General features: G+C 44.7%; 1 protein-coding gene and 1 pseudogene across 1 annotated transcript; both read right to left on the bottom strand.

Moving 5' to 3' along the window:
- Window positions 1–492: 492 nt before the first annotated feature.
- LOC133772366 (uncharacterized protein C2orf78-like) lies at window positions 493–9,500 on the bottom strand. The gene is given in 5 exon segments (XM_062208853.1): window positions 493–525; window positions 527–2,412; window positions 3,173–3,922; window positions 7,147–7,223; window positions 9,487–9,500. Coding segments are annotated over 5 exon segments (2,760 nt in total).
- Window positions 9,501–9,509: 9 nt separating this feature from the next.
- Window positions 9,510–15,831, bottom strand: LOC133772365 (uncharacterized protein C2orf78-like; annotated as a pseudogene).
- Window positions 15,832–16,511: the final 680 nt, after the last annotated feature.

Raw genomic sequence — 16,511 nt, 5'->3', positions numbered from 1 at the left:
ACTCAGACTAAAAAAAGAATGGTTTATGTTTTTCCAGTGTAGCCATATTGTCTTGAGCCTTGGTCAAATTTAGTGGAACTGTACTTGTTTTTCTTAGTCCTGTCTTCAGATTCTGTTTCATAGTTCTGCCATTTCACCCATTCCTTGGTCTATCACTATGCCTAAAAAATCTTTTTCCTATTGGATTTCCAAGTCTGGGATCACACTCCTTTCTCCTTACTCAGTTCTTACCCTTTTATCTCTTACTTCCCCATCCCACTTTGAGATCATATTTCTAATACAGACTTTGAACACCACCTCCACCAAAGAAAAATCACAACTAGCAGTATCTCAACTCAGACTTTTTTATTAATCATCTAAAAATTAATTCTATTATCTTTATTTCATTTTATTAATACTTAAAAATATGTAAATAGAGAAGTTTGTATTTTGCTATAGGTAAATATATAAATATATCTATGTGAAAAAACCAAGTGATTCTCTTAGTAGCTCTTACATTGCATAGCCGTAGTATCGAGAGAGAGACCATCTCCTTTTCCCTCTCGATGAAAAACTGCAGTTTCCCCATAGAGGTGTATTTGGCAGCATTCTCACGCTGCTGTTGAGCCCGCCTCTTCATAGCCTCTCGCTCTGGCCTCTGTTCTTCTGTGATGGGATTTGACACTACAGGCCCAAGAATATCAGGTTTCCTCCATGGAATTGGTTGGCGGCTGAAATCTTGGATTAGAAATGGGTTTTGAGGGTTGGGTGGTGACTGGAGCTTGGCCACAGCAGCAGAAACAGGCTCCCACTTGAGAGAAGTGTAAGATGATGTTTTGTTAGGTGCAGGCCTAGAGACAGCAGATGGAGGGATACTAGGCCGGGTAGGGTGCATCCAACCGGGTCGAGTTGAAATTGGCTGAGCTGGTCTGGCAGGATCCATGGAAGATGTGTTGGCAGGAGCTGGTTGGGGTGGGTTGACTGTAGTAGGTTGAGCCTGATTAGTAGAAGCAGGCCGGGCAGGGTTCCCCAGAGTGGGCCTGTGTGAGGCAAGAGACTGTGGCCTCCGAGGAACAGGTCGAGGTTGAGGCTTACTGACGTTGGGGAACGGCAGAGGTATCAACTTCACCTTTCCAGGTGGTGGCAGGTCATACACGGATGGAGATGCGCACCCTTTGTCAGCTTCACCATCCAGTTTCTGGGCACTGACTTGTGCTTTTTCAGGACCTGTACCCTGCTGTGGGGTTTTCAGCAATGGTTTGAGAGCTGAGGATGCACAGCGGTCTTTGATGTTGCTTGAATTTCCCAGGTTCCGGTAGGACGAGAGGCCAGTTTTCTTATCGCTCTTCTTCCCCAGCGCATGGAAAACCTGCACAGACTCTAGCATGTGCATGCCTAGGCAGCTTCTAGGTTTTTTGAAGCTCTCTTGGGTAAGCTCAGGTGGATTTCTGTTCCTCTTTGTCTTGGGGACGGATGGTTTATTTTCAGCCTTAACTTTGCTCCCTGACTGCTTGCTCTCTTGAGCTTTCGTAGAGTTGTTTTCTCTCGTTCTTCTGGCCTTTGCTTGCCCATCGCACTTGGTTTTCCTGGACCTTCGAGATGCAGCTTTCTGAGGTTTGATGTTTGGTTTGTTGGGCATATTCACAGGATCCCTGTCACAGGCTGCAGCACCACAAGCGACCACTTCTCCCTCTAACAGGAACTCTGGGACCTTTGGCTGGATTTTGGTCTTGCTGTTACCATTGATCGGTTCAGCAGCTTTACGCTTTTTCTTCCTGACTCCATCGGAGAGACCCTTTGTGTCTCTTGAAGTGTCCTGCATCTGAGTCCCTTGGATGTCTCCAGTATCTGTGGCATTGCTTGCCTTGGGACCATTGGGTTGGTCAAGATCTTCCAAGGAACTGAAGATCTGGGGAAGGCAGATCTCCTCCACCAGTGTGGTAATGTCTGCAAAGCCATTGCTAGCCTCACTCCCATCTTCCAGTAACCCTTGATCGTCAAGGCTGAGATTATTTCCCAGAATGGCATTTGTAGGATCAGGCTGCTTCTGTGGGCAAACAGGGTTATCAACACAAGCCAGCAGATGATCTCTGTCAGGGATTTCCAAAGGGAGCAGTGGAAGATCTTGGTTTTCTGCTGGGTCCTGGAAGGCATCCAGGGGCTTGGAAAGCTTGGTTTTGATGTCGCCCAGATTGATATTGTCTGTTTTCTCCTGGCTTTGGTCTGGAGGTAGTACCAAGAGATTAGTAGAACTCTGCAGTGGAACTATCTTTGAAATGTCCCCTGTCTCAGATGGTGAGTCACTGTCAAGTATCTGGATATTTCTGCTCCTGCAGGACTTGGGGAATTCTGCCGTTTGTGGCAGACAGAATGTCTGGCTTAGAGGTTGCAATCCCAGGGCAGAAGTCCCCACCCCCGGGAAATTTTCCATCACTGCAAAAGAATCAAGGAAGAAATCAGTCTGTGGTATTTGAGGCACCCGCACTACCTATCAGTGCCAAATCTAAGCACTTTCCAGCCAGTGGACATGGGATATGACTAGATGTTCCTAAGCACAAAGGCAACAGAGAGTTAGTCCTTGACCTACTTATCTCTAGTGTCATCGTTTCCTTGGCTTTGACTTCTTTGGGTCAATTAAGCAAAGAAAAGTCTAGTGCTTTTAAAGGAAATGTTTCACAATACCTAGCATTCTCAGATTGGATGTTTGTTTTCTCCCCACTCTTCTGGGCAAATAGGAGCACCGCCCACCAGGAAGTAGGAGAAAGCAGAGCTCTTTCTCATGACTCATGCAAGCAAGGGAAGATTCTGGGCCTGTGTGTATCTTTTTTTTTTTTTTTTTTTTGACCGGATCTCAGAACACATGACCTTAAATCTTGAGGTCATTTGAGGAAACTAAAACTGTCATTCTGAAATTAAGAACTCTGAAATGCTTTACAAAGAGACTAAAGCAAGGGAGAATGGGAAGTGATGTGATGGTTTAGGAGACTGATAGCTAAGGAAGTGAAAGTGTAGCATCCCTCAGTATGATCTTGGGCTTCTCTTGCATAAATTTCCCGTCTAGATTAAGTGTTCCTATAGAGAGTTCAAAAGGGAGAGCACTGAGCAAGGGTAATGGTTGAAGAGCCACCACTCTCGCTGCAGAGTTGATGTGCTTTTGACCTTATTCCTTTCCTGCCTAATTGTTTGCACTCACCTTGGAAACTTGTTCCTGTGATGGGTTGAGCAGGCACATTGTAGTAGATTCCAGAGGTCGAGGCTGGTGGTGGGGCATCTGTGGGCTGAATCCTTTTGAGCACCATCACCATTTCTGGTTGAGGGGCAGACGCCACACTTCCCATGTATGTCACAGGGCCATAGGATTGCAGACAGGGGCCAAGTTCTCCAGAGAGCACTTGCCCTGCTGTGCCTTGATTATAGTAGTAGACCTGGCTTCCTTCTCCATATGGAAGGGACAGGCAGTTTCCCTGATTTGGAATCTGAGTTGCTGTGCCCTGATGTACTGATGGATACAGAGGGACCATGGTATTGGCACCTGAAGTTTTGTTATATTGGGCTGTCATAGCCATGGAAGAAACACCAGTGTCCTGGTCAATGACAGTTACAGTGAAGTCCTCGAGCGACGAGGACTTCTTTGCAGTGCGTCCTGTGATATTCCATTCAGAAATACCTGAGTAGGAGGCAGCAGAAGTGGAGCTCTGGCTCTGGCCAGGAACTCCAGACAGCAGAGTTGTGTTAGAATGTTGGCAAAGGTAGGCACTCCCCATGAGTGGCTGGAAAGAGGTGGCAGCGGCTGATGGCAGTAGCCAAGCCGAACTGACAGTTGGGGCAGACACTCTGGAGAAGTCGCAGATGCTTCCTGGTAGGGAAGTCGCAGTGCCTAGCGTGGGAATAGAGAGCTGCAGGGAATTTGCAGTCCCAAGTAGGGATGGATTTTGGAAATTTTCTGTAGGAAACAAGAGCGAGGTGGGAAAATAGATTAGATTGATGAAATCTTAAAGTTATCTTAAGATTATTGTCATCAGAAAACATCTCATACCAATAGTCTTAGACAGGAAATTCAGACATTCATGATAGGCTTGACGTCCTAGAGCAGTTTTCTACCCTCATGATGCAGTTTGTTAATTGTGGATTAATGTACAGGTGTGGGGCAGATTCAGCATTAATCATTGCCTAGACTAGAAGCCAGCTTCTCCCTGCCCTGTCTTTCCCTTGAGCCTGCCCCCCAGGTTTGACTCCTAAGGACTTCCTGGAGGTGAAGCATTGCTGAACTAGGAGGTCTCTGGAGAACTTCTAACACTCTCATTTTACCAGTGAGGAAAGTGAGGCTCCCCGAGATCTGATTGACTTACTGGAGTTCTCCCATTGTGTTAGGGTTACTTCCAGGTTATAGAACCAACTCCCATTTCAGGACTCTGCAGATAAATACCTGAGCCTGGCAGAAGTGAAATTTGGAATGCAGGCATTTTTGGGTCCTTTGAAAAGTGGTTTCTTTGCAGACAGTACAGTAGTGACCATTGTCATCTTTGGTGCATTGTTTTGTTTGTGCAGGGCACCTGCCATTGCCTAGAGTCCACAGATAACCTAGCCCAGCTGGTGTTCAAGAGTTGTTCTCTGTCCTCTTCAAGGCAGCCCTCTGACCCCAGGTCAGAAAGACCCTCCAAGAGTGATTATAGTCATAACAGTGATAATGAATACATGAAAAAAAGACAATTTTTAATGTGATTTATGTTGATGAAGATATAGTAAGTTCTGGAAGGACACATGAAATTCCTGAAATATATATAATATGACAGAACTGAAAAGAATATAACGATATATCAAAAAGTACATGGAAAGTGAGAGGAAAAGATGATTACTTTGGTGCAAAAGATTGTAAAATCTATGCATATGAAGGGCTTGAAAAAGCTCATGGTAATATCTGCCATTAAGAAACTATGTATGCATGTTAAATATTTCTTACACCATGGTAACTTAGTGTTTACAGGAACTGTTTGAAATGCCCTCATATGTAGATATCAATGAAAATTGGAATATATGACAAACAGCTAGGAAGAGTAGATTACCACATGGTTCTGTCATCAAACCTGCAATAGTATGCAAGTGAATATTCTCTATTTTTAGTGAATACTATTTAACAAAAATATCCCACTTTAGGTGATTTTTGAATGAATTTCTAACCTGCACATACAGAGAAAACATATCAATGAAAAAGTGTATAACGAGCAGCTGGATGCAGTGAATGTGTTTAAGTACCCATAACTTATGTGAACAAATACTTCATCAAAACAAGTCCAAAACAGGTAGCCAAAAACTGAGTGTAAATAGATTCCTTTATTATGCTCATTCATATTACTCTGAATAGTCTCCAGCATGTAACAGATATCAATCTTATAGAAATAGAAATGTCAATAACTACAGCCATATAAACACCAGACAAGAACACTGACGGTATCATGAACATGTTTATATTTATGCTCGAAACCTAGATCCTTATCGTCTTCAACCTATAGGAGAATGTCATCCCCAAAGCTTAGAAAACACCGTAACTACCAAATAATTGTTTTAGAGAAATGTGGAATCAGAGCTGTGGGGCTCAACCTGTTCCTTTTGTTTTTAGGTCGGTATTTCACTTTTTGCTTAGCTCTAACAACAGTGAATGACGGTTAATCCACAGGTACTCTGTTTTTGGAGGAAAATAATTATAAAGATGACAGACAGCCTTGACTTGAAATGTGTCACATCTGGGGAATTTGTTCTCCTGTTGCAGATAGAGAATTTGCCCTTCTGCTGCAGAGGAGGATATATCATTTAAAAAATGTTTTTGATAATAGAAATAGACAACAGTTTAAAAATCGGAATGAACAAGAACACGGAAAATCCCATTTCCCCCAGTCTCCAAGTTAACTACTTTTAGTCAAGTTCCGTGTTTGGAGGAAGCATCACTCCTAGTATACATTTCTAATTTTCCTTTTCAAAGCTGTCAGGTGTCTTCCATGTTCAAAGAGGCATGGGAAAAAAACGAAAGCCAAACAGCTGAGTATGACTTTCTGAAAAGCTGCTTTCCCAGGGGTACCCTATGCTAGCCTTGGTTTCCTTTCTGGTACATTAATGTAAGAATTTGCACTGCTCTGAGGAAATTCCACCCTATGCTCATTACTTTAAAATCTTATATCCTCCTCAACATTCCATGCCAAAACGTCTCTTCTTTCCTTGAGAAATACTCTATGCTGCTCATCACTATAATTCTTAAAATTTCCTTGTCGTCATTTTTGTCTTTCCTCCCTCTTCTCAACACCTGTTGTCTCAAAGTTCCTTTTCCTGGAATATCTGCCTATGTACAGGCCAGGCATCTCTATCCTCTCTCCCTATTTTCTGTTTTTAATCTATATTAAATAGAAAAACCCCAAAATATGTGAATATTGCATTTTGAACAGAACTCAATTTGAAATACTAAAGTTGAAATGTTTTTGGAGGGAGACTAGTAGAGCTGAAAAATCTTAGCATATATAGTTAGTTTTCTGTGTGTCCTGGATGTTTTTTCCACTACTTCTGCTGAAACAAGCACTCTCAAGTGAGTCTCTGGTTTCATTTTCTGTGTGTATACCCTTTAAATTTCAATATTAGAACAGAGTGTGAGTGGGCCAGTGCTGTGGCTCACTTGGTTAATCCTCTACCTGCAGCGTCGGCATCACATATGGGTGCCGGGTTCTAGTCCCAGTTGCTCTGGGACTAGAGGAGGATTTTCCAAGCACTTAGGCTCCTGCACCCGCATGGGAGACCAGGAGGAAGCACCTGACTCCTGGCTTCAGATCGGTGTAGCACTGGCCACAGCAGTCCTTTGGAGAGTGAACCAATGGAAGGTAGACCTTTCCTCTCTGTCTCTCACTGTCTAATTCTATCTTTCAAGTAAAAATAAATGGAAAGAGAGTGATTTGAGAGAATTAATTACTACCCTGATCTAGCAAATGAGGAAACAGGTTTTTTGGGAGAGTTGTGATTCGTCCAAAGTCACATAGCCAGTAACTGGTAAAGCCAACTCAAAATTGAGTCTCCACATTTCTAGTCCAGTACTTAATAATCCCATTGCTCCAAGCTGTCTGGACTGTATTACTAAGTTTACATGGAAAAACCTTCTAGTGAGGAACTTTTAAAGGTTTCTTTCCTTACCTGACATGGTCAGAGAAGAGGAAATATCAACGGTAGATATGAAGGTTGAAGAGACGATACAGAGGATAACTGGCTGGCTGGTGCCAGCAAGCACATGTGTCCAGTATGGAGGTCACTGGCTACTGGTCACTTGCGATGTTCCAAATTTGTTTACAGACAGCTCCATGGAAACCCCAAGATTCCACCAGGTGGTAGCAGGTTTGGTGGGAGAATGATGTCAAAAACAGGCAGTTTAAAGGTCTGAGGTAGCCAATAGGAAGGTCAGGGTTCCCAGTGAGGAGATTGGGTGGAGGGAATGGTGGACAGCTGTAGCGGCATCTTTAGCAGAGCTATGGCAGTTGAACTCTGGGATGGTGAAATCCTGTAAAGACAGACTTCCCCAGCCAACCAGCTGTTAACTGGGAAATCTTCTCAATGTTTCTCATACGTGTTCATTAATGTAATCAATCAATGCTTACATTCTGTGTATTGTACTTAGTATCATACCCATTTGTACAGATTCCTGGGTTGGAGAGGAGGGAAGGGAAGTCCAGATTGAGTGGTTATGGTGCTTCTGAAAGGATCTAGTTGATCTGATTAGTGAACTCCCTGCAGCTTTTAAAGACTAAAGGATTGAACCAGAGTTCCTTTGCAACGTGGTTGAAGAGTGGAGTGAAGTTCACTGAGTGTGCCTTGTAGAGATGATGTGGTCCAAGGCTGTTCCCTGTGGTTTCTTCTCCGTGAGTCCTAAGTTGTTTGGGCTTAGATGGGCCAAGTTGGACTTGCATCTTTCCTTCTCCCTTTCGTCTTAGCCATTGTGTCTGGAACAAGACTTCTACTTGTGGTCCTACATTTACAAATGTTACGTGTTGTCAACTTGCAGAAGCAGGGGTCTTTTGGAAACAAGTACTAGAGAACGGTGACTGCCAGCCTGCCTTCTCCTAGCTAAAGGTAGTGATTTTTTGCCTATGGTTTGCTGCCTCTGGTTCCTTGAGCCATGAAGGCATGCTGGCATTCTGTTCCTTTGTATCTGAGAGGCATTTAGCATAACTTTTCTCAAATCAGCTAATGCAGTGTGACAGTTACTGTAACCTCCTGCCCCTTATAAACAGCCACTATAGAATCTTGGACCTCTAGGGTTCTCTCTGTCTGCTATGTTTCAGTGCAAGGGCAGACAAAATGAAGAGGAGACTAGTTAAAGAAAGAAGACATTAATGAAGAATAGGGCACAAAGTGAGGGGACAGGAGACAAGAGGTATCTGTGCATCTTTTGTGGTTTTTGTAAGAAACAGATTGGTACAGATCGGCTACATCCACCAAGCTGTGCCGATCTGAAGCCAGGAGCCAGGAGCCTCTTCTGGGTCTCCCACAGGGGTGCAGGGGACAAAGGACTTGGGGCATCTTCTACTGCTTTCCCAGGCCTTAGCAGAGAGCTGGATGGGAAGAGGAGCAGCTAGGACTAGAACCGGTACCCATATGGGATGCCGGTGCTTCAGGCCTGGGTGTTAACCCTCTGGGCCACAGTGCTGACCCCATCCCCTTGGCTTATTTTAAAGGAAATCACCATTGTAAGACACATCACACTTTTACCTTTTTTTTTTTTTTTTTTGACAGGCAGAGTGGACAGAGAGAGAGAGAGAGAGAGAGAGAGTTAGAGAGAGAGAGAGAGAGAGAGAGAGAGAGAGAGAAAGGTCTTCCTTTTCTGTTGGTTCACCCTCCAAAAGCCGCCGTGACTGGCACTGCCACTGGTGCACCGCGCTGATCCGAAGGCAGGAGCCAGGTGCTTCTCCTGGTCTCCCATGGGGTGCAGGGCCCAAGCACTTGGGCCATTCCCCACTGCACTCCCGGGCCACAACAGAGAGCTGGCCTGGAACAGGGGCAACCGGGACAGAATCCGGCACCCCGTATCTGATTTTAAGTATTTATTTATTTATTTGAAAGGACCTGTGATGAGGAAAATTGAAGAGAAAACAAAGACAGCAAGATATCTTAGATTCTCTGGTTCACACCCCAAGTGGCTGCAACAGCCATGTCTGGAGCAGACTACTACATGGGCAGAAGGGACCCCAGCACTTAGGCCTTCTGTTGCTTTCCCAGGTGCATTAGCAGGGAGCTGGATAGCAAGTGGAGCATAGAGAACTCTAACTGGCACTTGGATATCGTATGCTGGCACTGTGGGCAGCAGCTTAACCCAAAGTGCCATAGGTTGACTAATTGTACACACACACACACACACACATACACACACAATTTTTCAAGTTTCTGCAATAGAATTTGTGCAAACATGGGAAGAAATGCAGTATACAAAATATAACATGGACAATCCTTGAAATCATTATGCTAAGCAAGGGAATTCAATACCAAAGGCCATACATTGTACAGTTCTATCTATATGAACTATCTAGAATGGCAAACCCATAGAAATTGGATAGGGCCTGAGAGGGGAGGGCATGGGGAGTGACTACTAATGAGTGGAGAGTTTCTTTTTTCAGAGCTCAAAATGTTATGGATTAGGGGCCGGCACTGTGGCATATCGGGTAAAGCTACCACCTTCAGTGCCAGCATCCCATATGGGCACTGGTTTGAGTACCGGCTGCTGCACTTCCAATCCAGCTCAATGCTATGGCCTGGGAAAATAGTAGAAGATGGCCCAAGACCTTGGGCCCCTGCACCCATGGGGGAGACCTGGAAGAAGTTCCTGGCTTCATATTGGCGCAGCTCCAGCCGTTGCAGCCAATTGGGTAGTGAACCAGCAGATGGAAAACCCTCTCTTTCTCTCTTTTTCTCTGCCTCTCCTTCTCTCTCTGTATAACTCTGACTTTCAAGTAAATAAGTAAATTAAAAAAAAAATGTTATGGGTTAGATGGCGATGATGGTTGTACATCCATGAATATACCCAGTGCCAGGAATCACACACTTTTAAGTGGTGAACGTTGTTCTGTTAATCAATATCCAAAGATAATTTTAATAACGTGAATTATTAATTTTGCCAGAGTACGATCCCCCATGTTCCCCACCCCTTTTTGCTCCTGCCCCTTCAGCATGGCCATCCTCCTCCCATCAGTACCTGGAAGCCACACCCAAAATGATTCATTCTTGTGGACCTGTGATGTGGTTGTGGGCAACCTGGTGCTCATGTGCTCTCACCCTGTGGAAATGGCTGCCCCAACCCTCAAATGCCACAGTTAATGGTGATGAAGCAACCTGGAGACACATGGCCAAGTTGCAGGAGAAAGCCCCAGCAGGCTCCTCGCCTAAACGTTTAGCCCCTCTGGGAGTCTGATGTTGTCCGATTGGGTTGCTGTTCGCTGAAAGCCCTGTCGGCCGTCTACAGGTACTTGCAAACCCTGAGGACTCTACTGCCCCCAAGGCCGTGCTCCTGGCATGCTGGGTCACGCAGCCCATTGCTGTCCTTCAGTCATAAAAGTGCGGTGGATACTGATGCTGGCCTTGTGTCGTTGTGAAGGTAAACTGAGGTAGGGCATCGTGCTGGCCTGGCACACAGGTGCTGAGTAGATGTTGGCTTACATCCAGGGCCTGTCCTGGGTGGGCCTCTGCTGTTGTAAGTCCCACAGCCCCAGGGATCAGCTGCCGGTGGGATACCTGTGAGCCCCAACCACTCCCTGGGATCGTTCCACTGTGTTTGAGCTCACCTTTCCCTGCTGTGATGCTGTGATAATCAAAGAAGTTGGAGATGTGTCCTGAATCTTAATTTCTAAATTACTGCTCTTGTAGCTTATGACACAAAGGCCAGCATTCACAAGAGATCTGTTTACAGTATTTTTTAAAGATTTGTTTATTTCTTTGAAAGGCTGAGTTACAGAGAGAGAGAGAGAGAGAGAGACAGAGACAGACAGACAGACAGAAGGAGATCTTCCATCTTCTGGTTCACTCCCCAGATGGCCACAACAGCTAGAGTGGGCCAATCAGAAGTTTCTCCCAGGTCTCCCACCTGGGTGTAGGGGCCCAAGTACTTGGGTCACCTTCCATTGCTTTCCCAGGCACATTAGCAGGGAGCTGTATGGGAAGTTTAGCAGTTGGAACGTGAACTGGTACCCATGTAGGATGCTGGTGCTGCAGGTGGTGGCTTAACCCACTACGCCACAGCTGCAGGCCCTGTTTATATTTCTTCTGGTCTAGCCAGAGTCATTTGCTACCAGTGTTAAATTTATCCAATTTTTTTTTTCAGTCCTAAGCTCCATTTCCTTGTCTTCTCTCATTTCCCCTGTTTCTGAGTCTCTTAAGAACTCATAATATCCTTCTCTTTTTGGCTTCCCTAGTCTGGGTCCACACTCCTTCCTACTTTTTCAATTGTTATCCTTTTGTCTCCTATCCCCAGTCCAACATTTATTTAATTTCTTTTTTTATTAAAAATTTTTTTAACTTTTATTTAATGAATATAAATTTCCAAAGTACAGCTCATGGATTACAATGGCTTCCCCCCCCCCATAACTTCCCTCCCACCCACAACCCTCCCCTTTCCCGCTCCCTCTCCCCTTCCATCCACATCAAGATTCATCTTCAATTCTCTTTATATATGCAGAAGATCAGTTTAGTATATATTAAGTAAAGATTTCAACAGTTTGCCCCCACATAGCAACACAAAGTGAAAAAATACTGTTGGAGTACTAGTTATAGTATTAAATAACAGTGTACAGCACATTAAAGACAGAGATCCTACATGATATTTTTAAAAAGTTAATTAATTTTCTATGCAATTTCCAATTTAACACCAGGTTTTTTTTTTTTTTCACTTTCAATTATCTTTATATACAGAAGATCGATTCAGTATATACCAAGTAAAGATTTCATCAGTTTGCACACACACAGAAACACAAAGTGCAAAAATACTGTTTTAGTACTAGTTATAGCATCACTTCACATTAGACAACACATTAAGGACAGATCCCACATGAGACGTAAGTACACAGTGACTCCTGTTGTTGACCTAATAATCTGACACTCTTGTTTATGGTATCAGCAATCTCCCCAGGCTCCAGTCATGAGTTGCCAAGGCCATGGAAGCCTCTAGGGTTCGCCGATTTTGATCTTATTCCAATAGGGTCATAGTCAAAGTGGAAGTTCTCTCCTCCCTTCAGAGAAAGGCACCTCCCTCTTTGATGGCCCTGCTCTTTCCACTGGGATCTCACTTGCAGAGATTTTTCATTTAGGTCTTCTTCTTCTTCTTCTTCTTCTTCTTTTTTTTTTCCAGGCTTTCCATGCTGGCTTTATTTAAAAATTTTAAAAGATTTATTTATTTGAAAGGCATCAATAGAGAAAGGCAGAGACAGAGTGAGAGTGAGAGAAAGAGAGAGAGAGGGAGAGAAATCATCCAAGCGGTGATACACTTCTCAAGTGGCCGCGCTGGATGGAGGTTGGGCTGAACTGAAGCCAGGAGTCAGGAGTTTTCCCGGTCTCTCAAGAGGGTGCAGGGGCCAAGGACTTGGGCCATCTTCTGCTGCTTTCCCAGGCCATAGCAGAGAGCTGGATCAGAAGTGGAACAGACGAGTCTCAAACCAGCATCCATATGGGATGTTGGTGCTGCAGGCAGTGGTTTTACCTGCTACACCACAGCACTGGCCCTTCATTTCATTTTTCTAATGCAGGCATAGCCCCACCACCACCAAAACAAAACACACAATATGAAGGGTTATTTGTTATTCATCTGTTATTTCTATGACATTCCTTTTTATTAATGCATTAACTATATCAATAAATACAAAATTTGTATCTGTCTGTATATTTGGAAGACCAAAGTGGTGCCAGCAATCTTAGCCATTCTTACATTGCATAGCCATAGTTTGAGAGATAGCCATCTCCTTTTCCCTCTCGATGAAAAACTGCAGTTTCCCCATAGAGGTGTATTTGGCAGCATTCTCACGCTGCTGTTGAGCCCGCCTCTTCATAGCCTCTCGCTCTGGCCTCTGTTCTTCTGTGATGGGATTTGACACTACAGGCCCAAGAATATCAGGTTTCCTCCATGGAATTGGTTGGCGGCTGAAATCTTGGATTAGAAATGGGTTTTGAGGATTGGGTGGTGACTGGAGCTTGGCCACAGCAGCAGAAACAGGCTCCCACTTGAGAGAAGTGTAAGATGATGTTTTGTTAGGTGCAGGCCTAGAGACAGCAGATGGAGGGATACTAGGCCGGGTAGGGTGCATCCAACCGGGTCGAGTTGAAATTGGCTGAGCTGGTCTGGCAGGATCCACGGAAGATGTGTTGGCAGGAGCTGGTTGGGGTAGGTTGACTGTAGTAGGTTGAGCCTGATTAGTAGAAGCAGGCTGGGCAGGGTTCCCCAGAGTGGGCCTGTGTGAGGCAAGAGACTGTGGCCTCCGAGGAACAGGTCGAGGTTGAGGCTTACTGACATTGGGGAACGGCAGAGGTATCAACTTCACCTTTCCAGGTGGTGGCAGGTCATACACGGATGGAGATGCGCACCCTTTGTCAGCTTCACCATCCAGTTTCTGGGCACTGACTTGTGCTTTTTCAGGACCTGTACCCTGCTGTGGGGTTTTCAGCAATGGTTTGAGAGCTCAGGGTGACTGAGGGTTTTGTTGTTGTTTAGATTTCTAGGATCCCAGAGGAATGCAGTCCAGTATTATTGCTCTTATTTTCCAGTGCATGGAAAACCTGCACAGACTCTAGCATGTGCATAATGAGACAGCCATGTTTTTTTTTTTTTTTTTTTTTTTTTTTTTAAGATATTTTGGGTAAGCTCAGGCAGATTTTTCTTCCTCTTAGTCTTGGGGACAGATGGTTTATCTTCTTCCATGACTTTGCTCCCTGACTGCTTGCTCTCTTGAGCTTTCGTAGAGTTGTTTTCTCTGGTTCTTTTAGTCTTGCTCTGTCCAGTGTAGTAATGTCTGCAAAGCCACTGCTGGCCTCAGGCGCGTCTTCTAGTAACCCTTGATCCTCATGACTGAAGTTATTCTTATCCAGATTGACATTTGTAGGACCAGGCGGCCCCTTTCACCAACAGCAGCATCAATGTAAGCCAGAAGATGATGAATATCAGGGATTTCCAAAGGGAACAGTGGAGGATCTTGGTTTTCTGCTGGGTCCTGGAAGGCACCCAGCGACTTTGAAAGTTTGGTTTTAATCTCCCCCAAGTGATTACTCGCCTTTTTTTCCTGATTCGGTTCTTGGGGCACTGCCCAGAAAGTAAGAGGACTTTGCACTGGAGCTATGATCGAAATATCTCCTAGCTCAGTTGGTGAGTCACTGTCAAGTATCTGGATGTTTCTGCTACTGCAGTACTTGGGAAATTCTGCCATTTGTGGCAGACAAAGTGTCCGGCTTGGAGGTTGCAATCCCAGAGAAGTCTCCATCCCCAGGGAATTTCCATCACTGCAAAGGAATCAAGGAAGAAGTCAGTCTGTGGTAAGCCAGCAGCTGTGTTACACATCAGTGTAGCATCGGGCCCCTTTTATGGGAACCATGCACTTCAACTAGCTAGCTCTCCCTAGGACCATGGACAGAGTTAGGCAGTGACTATTCTAGATTTTTTGCTTTCTCTTCATGGAGTTGTTACGTCAAAACAAAAGAAAAACATGAAATGTTTTAGAGTCTAGCATTCTCATATAGGGTCTTTTCATTTCTGTCCATTCCCAGAGAGAATATGAAAACCTCACACCATGGACTAGGAGTGGGTGGAGCTCTTCCTCATGAACTATATGAGCAAGTACAGATGTGGGCCAGTTTTCTTGGACTGGGTCTCTGAACATAGGATCAGAAATCCTGGTGTCAATTAAGTAAACTGAAACTCTAACTACCACTTAAGAACTCTAGAGTGCCTTATGAAGAGACTAAAGCAAGGGAGAACGGGAAGGGATGTGCTGGTTTAGGGAGACTGATTGCTAGTATGTTCTTGGACTTCTCTCTCTCTCTTTTTTTATTTAATAAATGTGAATTTACAAAGTGCAACTTTTGTATTGTTGTGGCTTCCTCGCCAACCTCCCTCCCTCCGATAACCCTTCCTTCTCCCTCTCCCATACGGCCCTTTATCGAGTTTCATTTTCAATTACCTTCATATACTGAAGATCAACTTAGTATATACTAAGCAGGATTTTAACAGGCTGCACTCACACAACCGCACAAGGTATAGGGTACTGTTCGACTAGTAGTGTTTTTACGTTTCATAGTAGAACACATTAAGGACAGAGATCCTACGTGGGGAGCACGTACCCAGTGACTCGCGTTGTTGATTTAACAATTGGCACTCTTATTTATGATGTCAGCAATCACCCGAGACTCTTGCTATGAGCTGTCTAGGCTATGGAAGCCCCTTGAGTTCGCCGACTCTGAACTTGTTTAGTCAAGGCCGTATCACAGTGGAGGTTCCTTCCTCCCTTCAGAGAAAGGCGCCTCTCTCCTTGATGGCCTGTCTTGGACTTCTCTTGCATGTGGCATAGACTTCCATCTGTATTAGGTGTTCCTAGATAGAGTTTGCAAGTGGAGAGCACTGAGCAAGGGTAGTGGTTGAAGACCTACCACTGTCAGCTGCAGATGTGATCTGCTTTTGACCTTAGACCTTTGCAGACATTTTATTTGCTCTCACCTTGAATATTCGTTCCTGTCATGGGTTGTGCAGGCACAAGAGCTGTAGATTGCAGAGGACAAGGCTGGTGGCAGGACATTTGTGGGCTAAATCTCCTTTATCCCCATCACCGAATCTTGGTGAGGGGCAGAAGCCGCACTTCCTGTGTATGTCACAGGATGTCACAGGAGGAGACATAGGATTGCAGGAAGGGGCCTCGTTTTCTGGACTACAGAGGCCCTGCCCTCCTGTGACTGTAGTAATAGATCTGGATTCCTTCCTGGTATGGAAGTGACAGGCCCTGTCCCTGATCTGAGATCTGAATGACGGCTCCTCACAAGTGATGGGAAAAATGGACCATATTATTGATACCTGAAATATTGTCATATTGGGCTGTCATACACATGGAAGAAACACCTGTCTCATGGTCACTGATAGTTATACAAAAGTCCCTGTGCGACAAAGACTTCTTTGCAGTGTGTCCTGTGATATTCCATTCAGAAATACCTGAGTAGGAGGCAGCAGAAGTGGAGATCAGGCTCTGGTGAGTAACTCCAGATACATAGTTGTATTAAAAGGTTGGTAAAATGTAGGTAGTACCCATGAGTGGCTGGAAAGAGGTGGCAGTGGCTGATGCCAGTAGCCAAGCTGAACTGACAGTTGGAGCAGTTACCCTGGAGAAGTTGCAGACGCTTCCTGGTAGGGAAGCCGCACTGCTTACCATTGGAATAGAGAGCTGCAGGGAATTTGATGGATTTTGGAACCTTTCTGTAGGAAACAAGAGAGAGGTGGGAAATAGATGAGTTTGTTGAAGTTGTATCATTATCTCAGTATTATTGATACCAGAGAG

Source organism: Lepus europaeus, chromosome 13 (assembly GCF_033115175.1).
Source record: "Lepus europaeus isolate LE1 chromosome 13, mLepTim1.pri, whole genome shotgun sequence".
Lineage (NCBI taxonomy): Eukaryota > Metazoa > Chordata > Mammalia > Lagomorpha > Leporidae > Lepus > Lepus europaeus.
The sequence above is the reverse complement of the archived record's forward strand: the minus strand, read 5'-3'. Positions and strand labels throughout refer to the sequence as shown.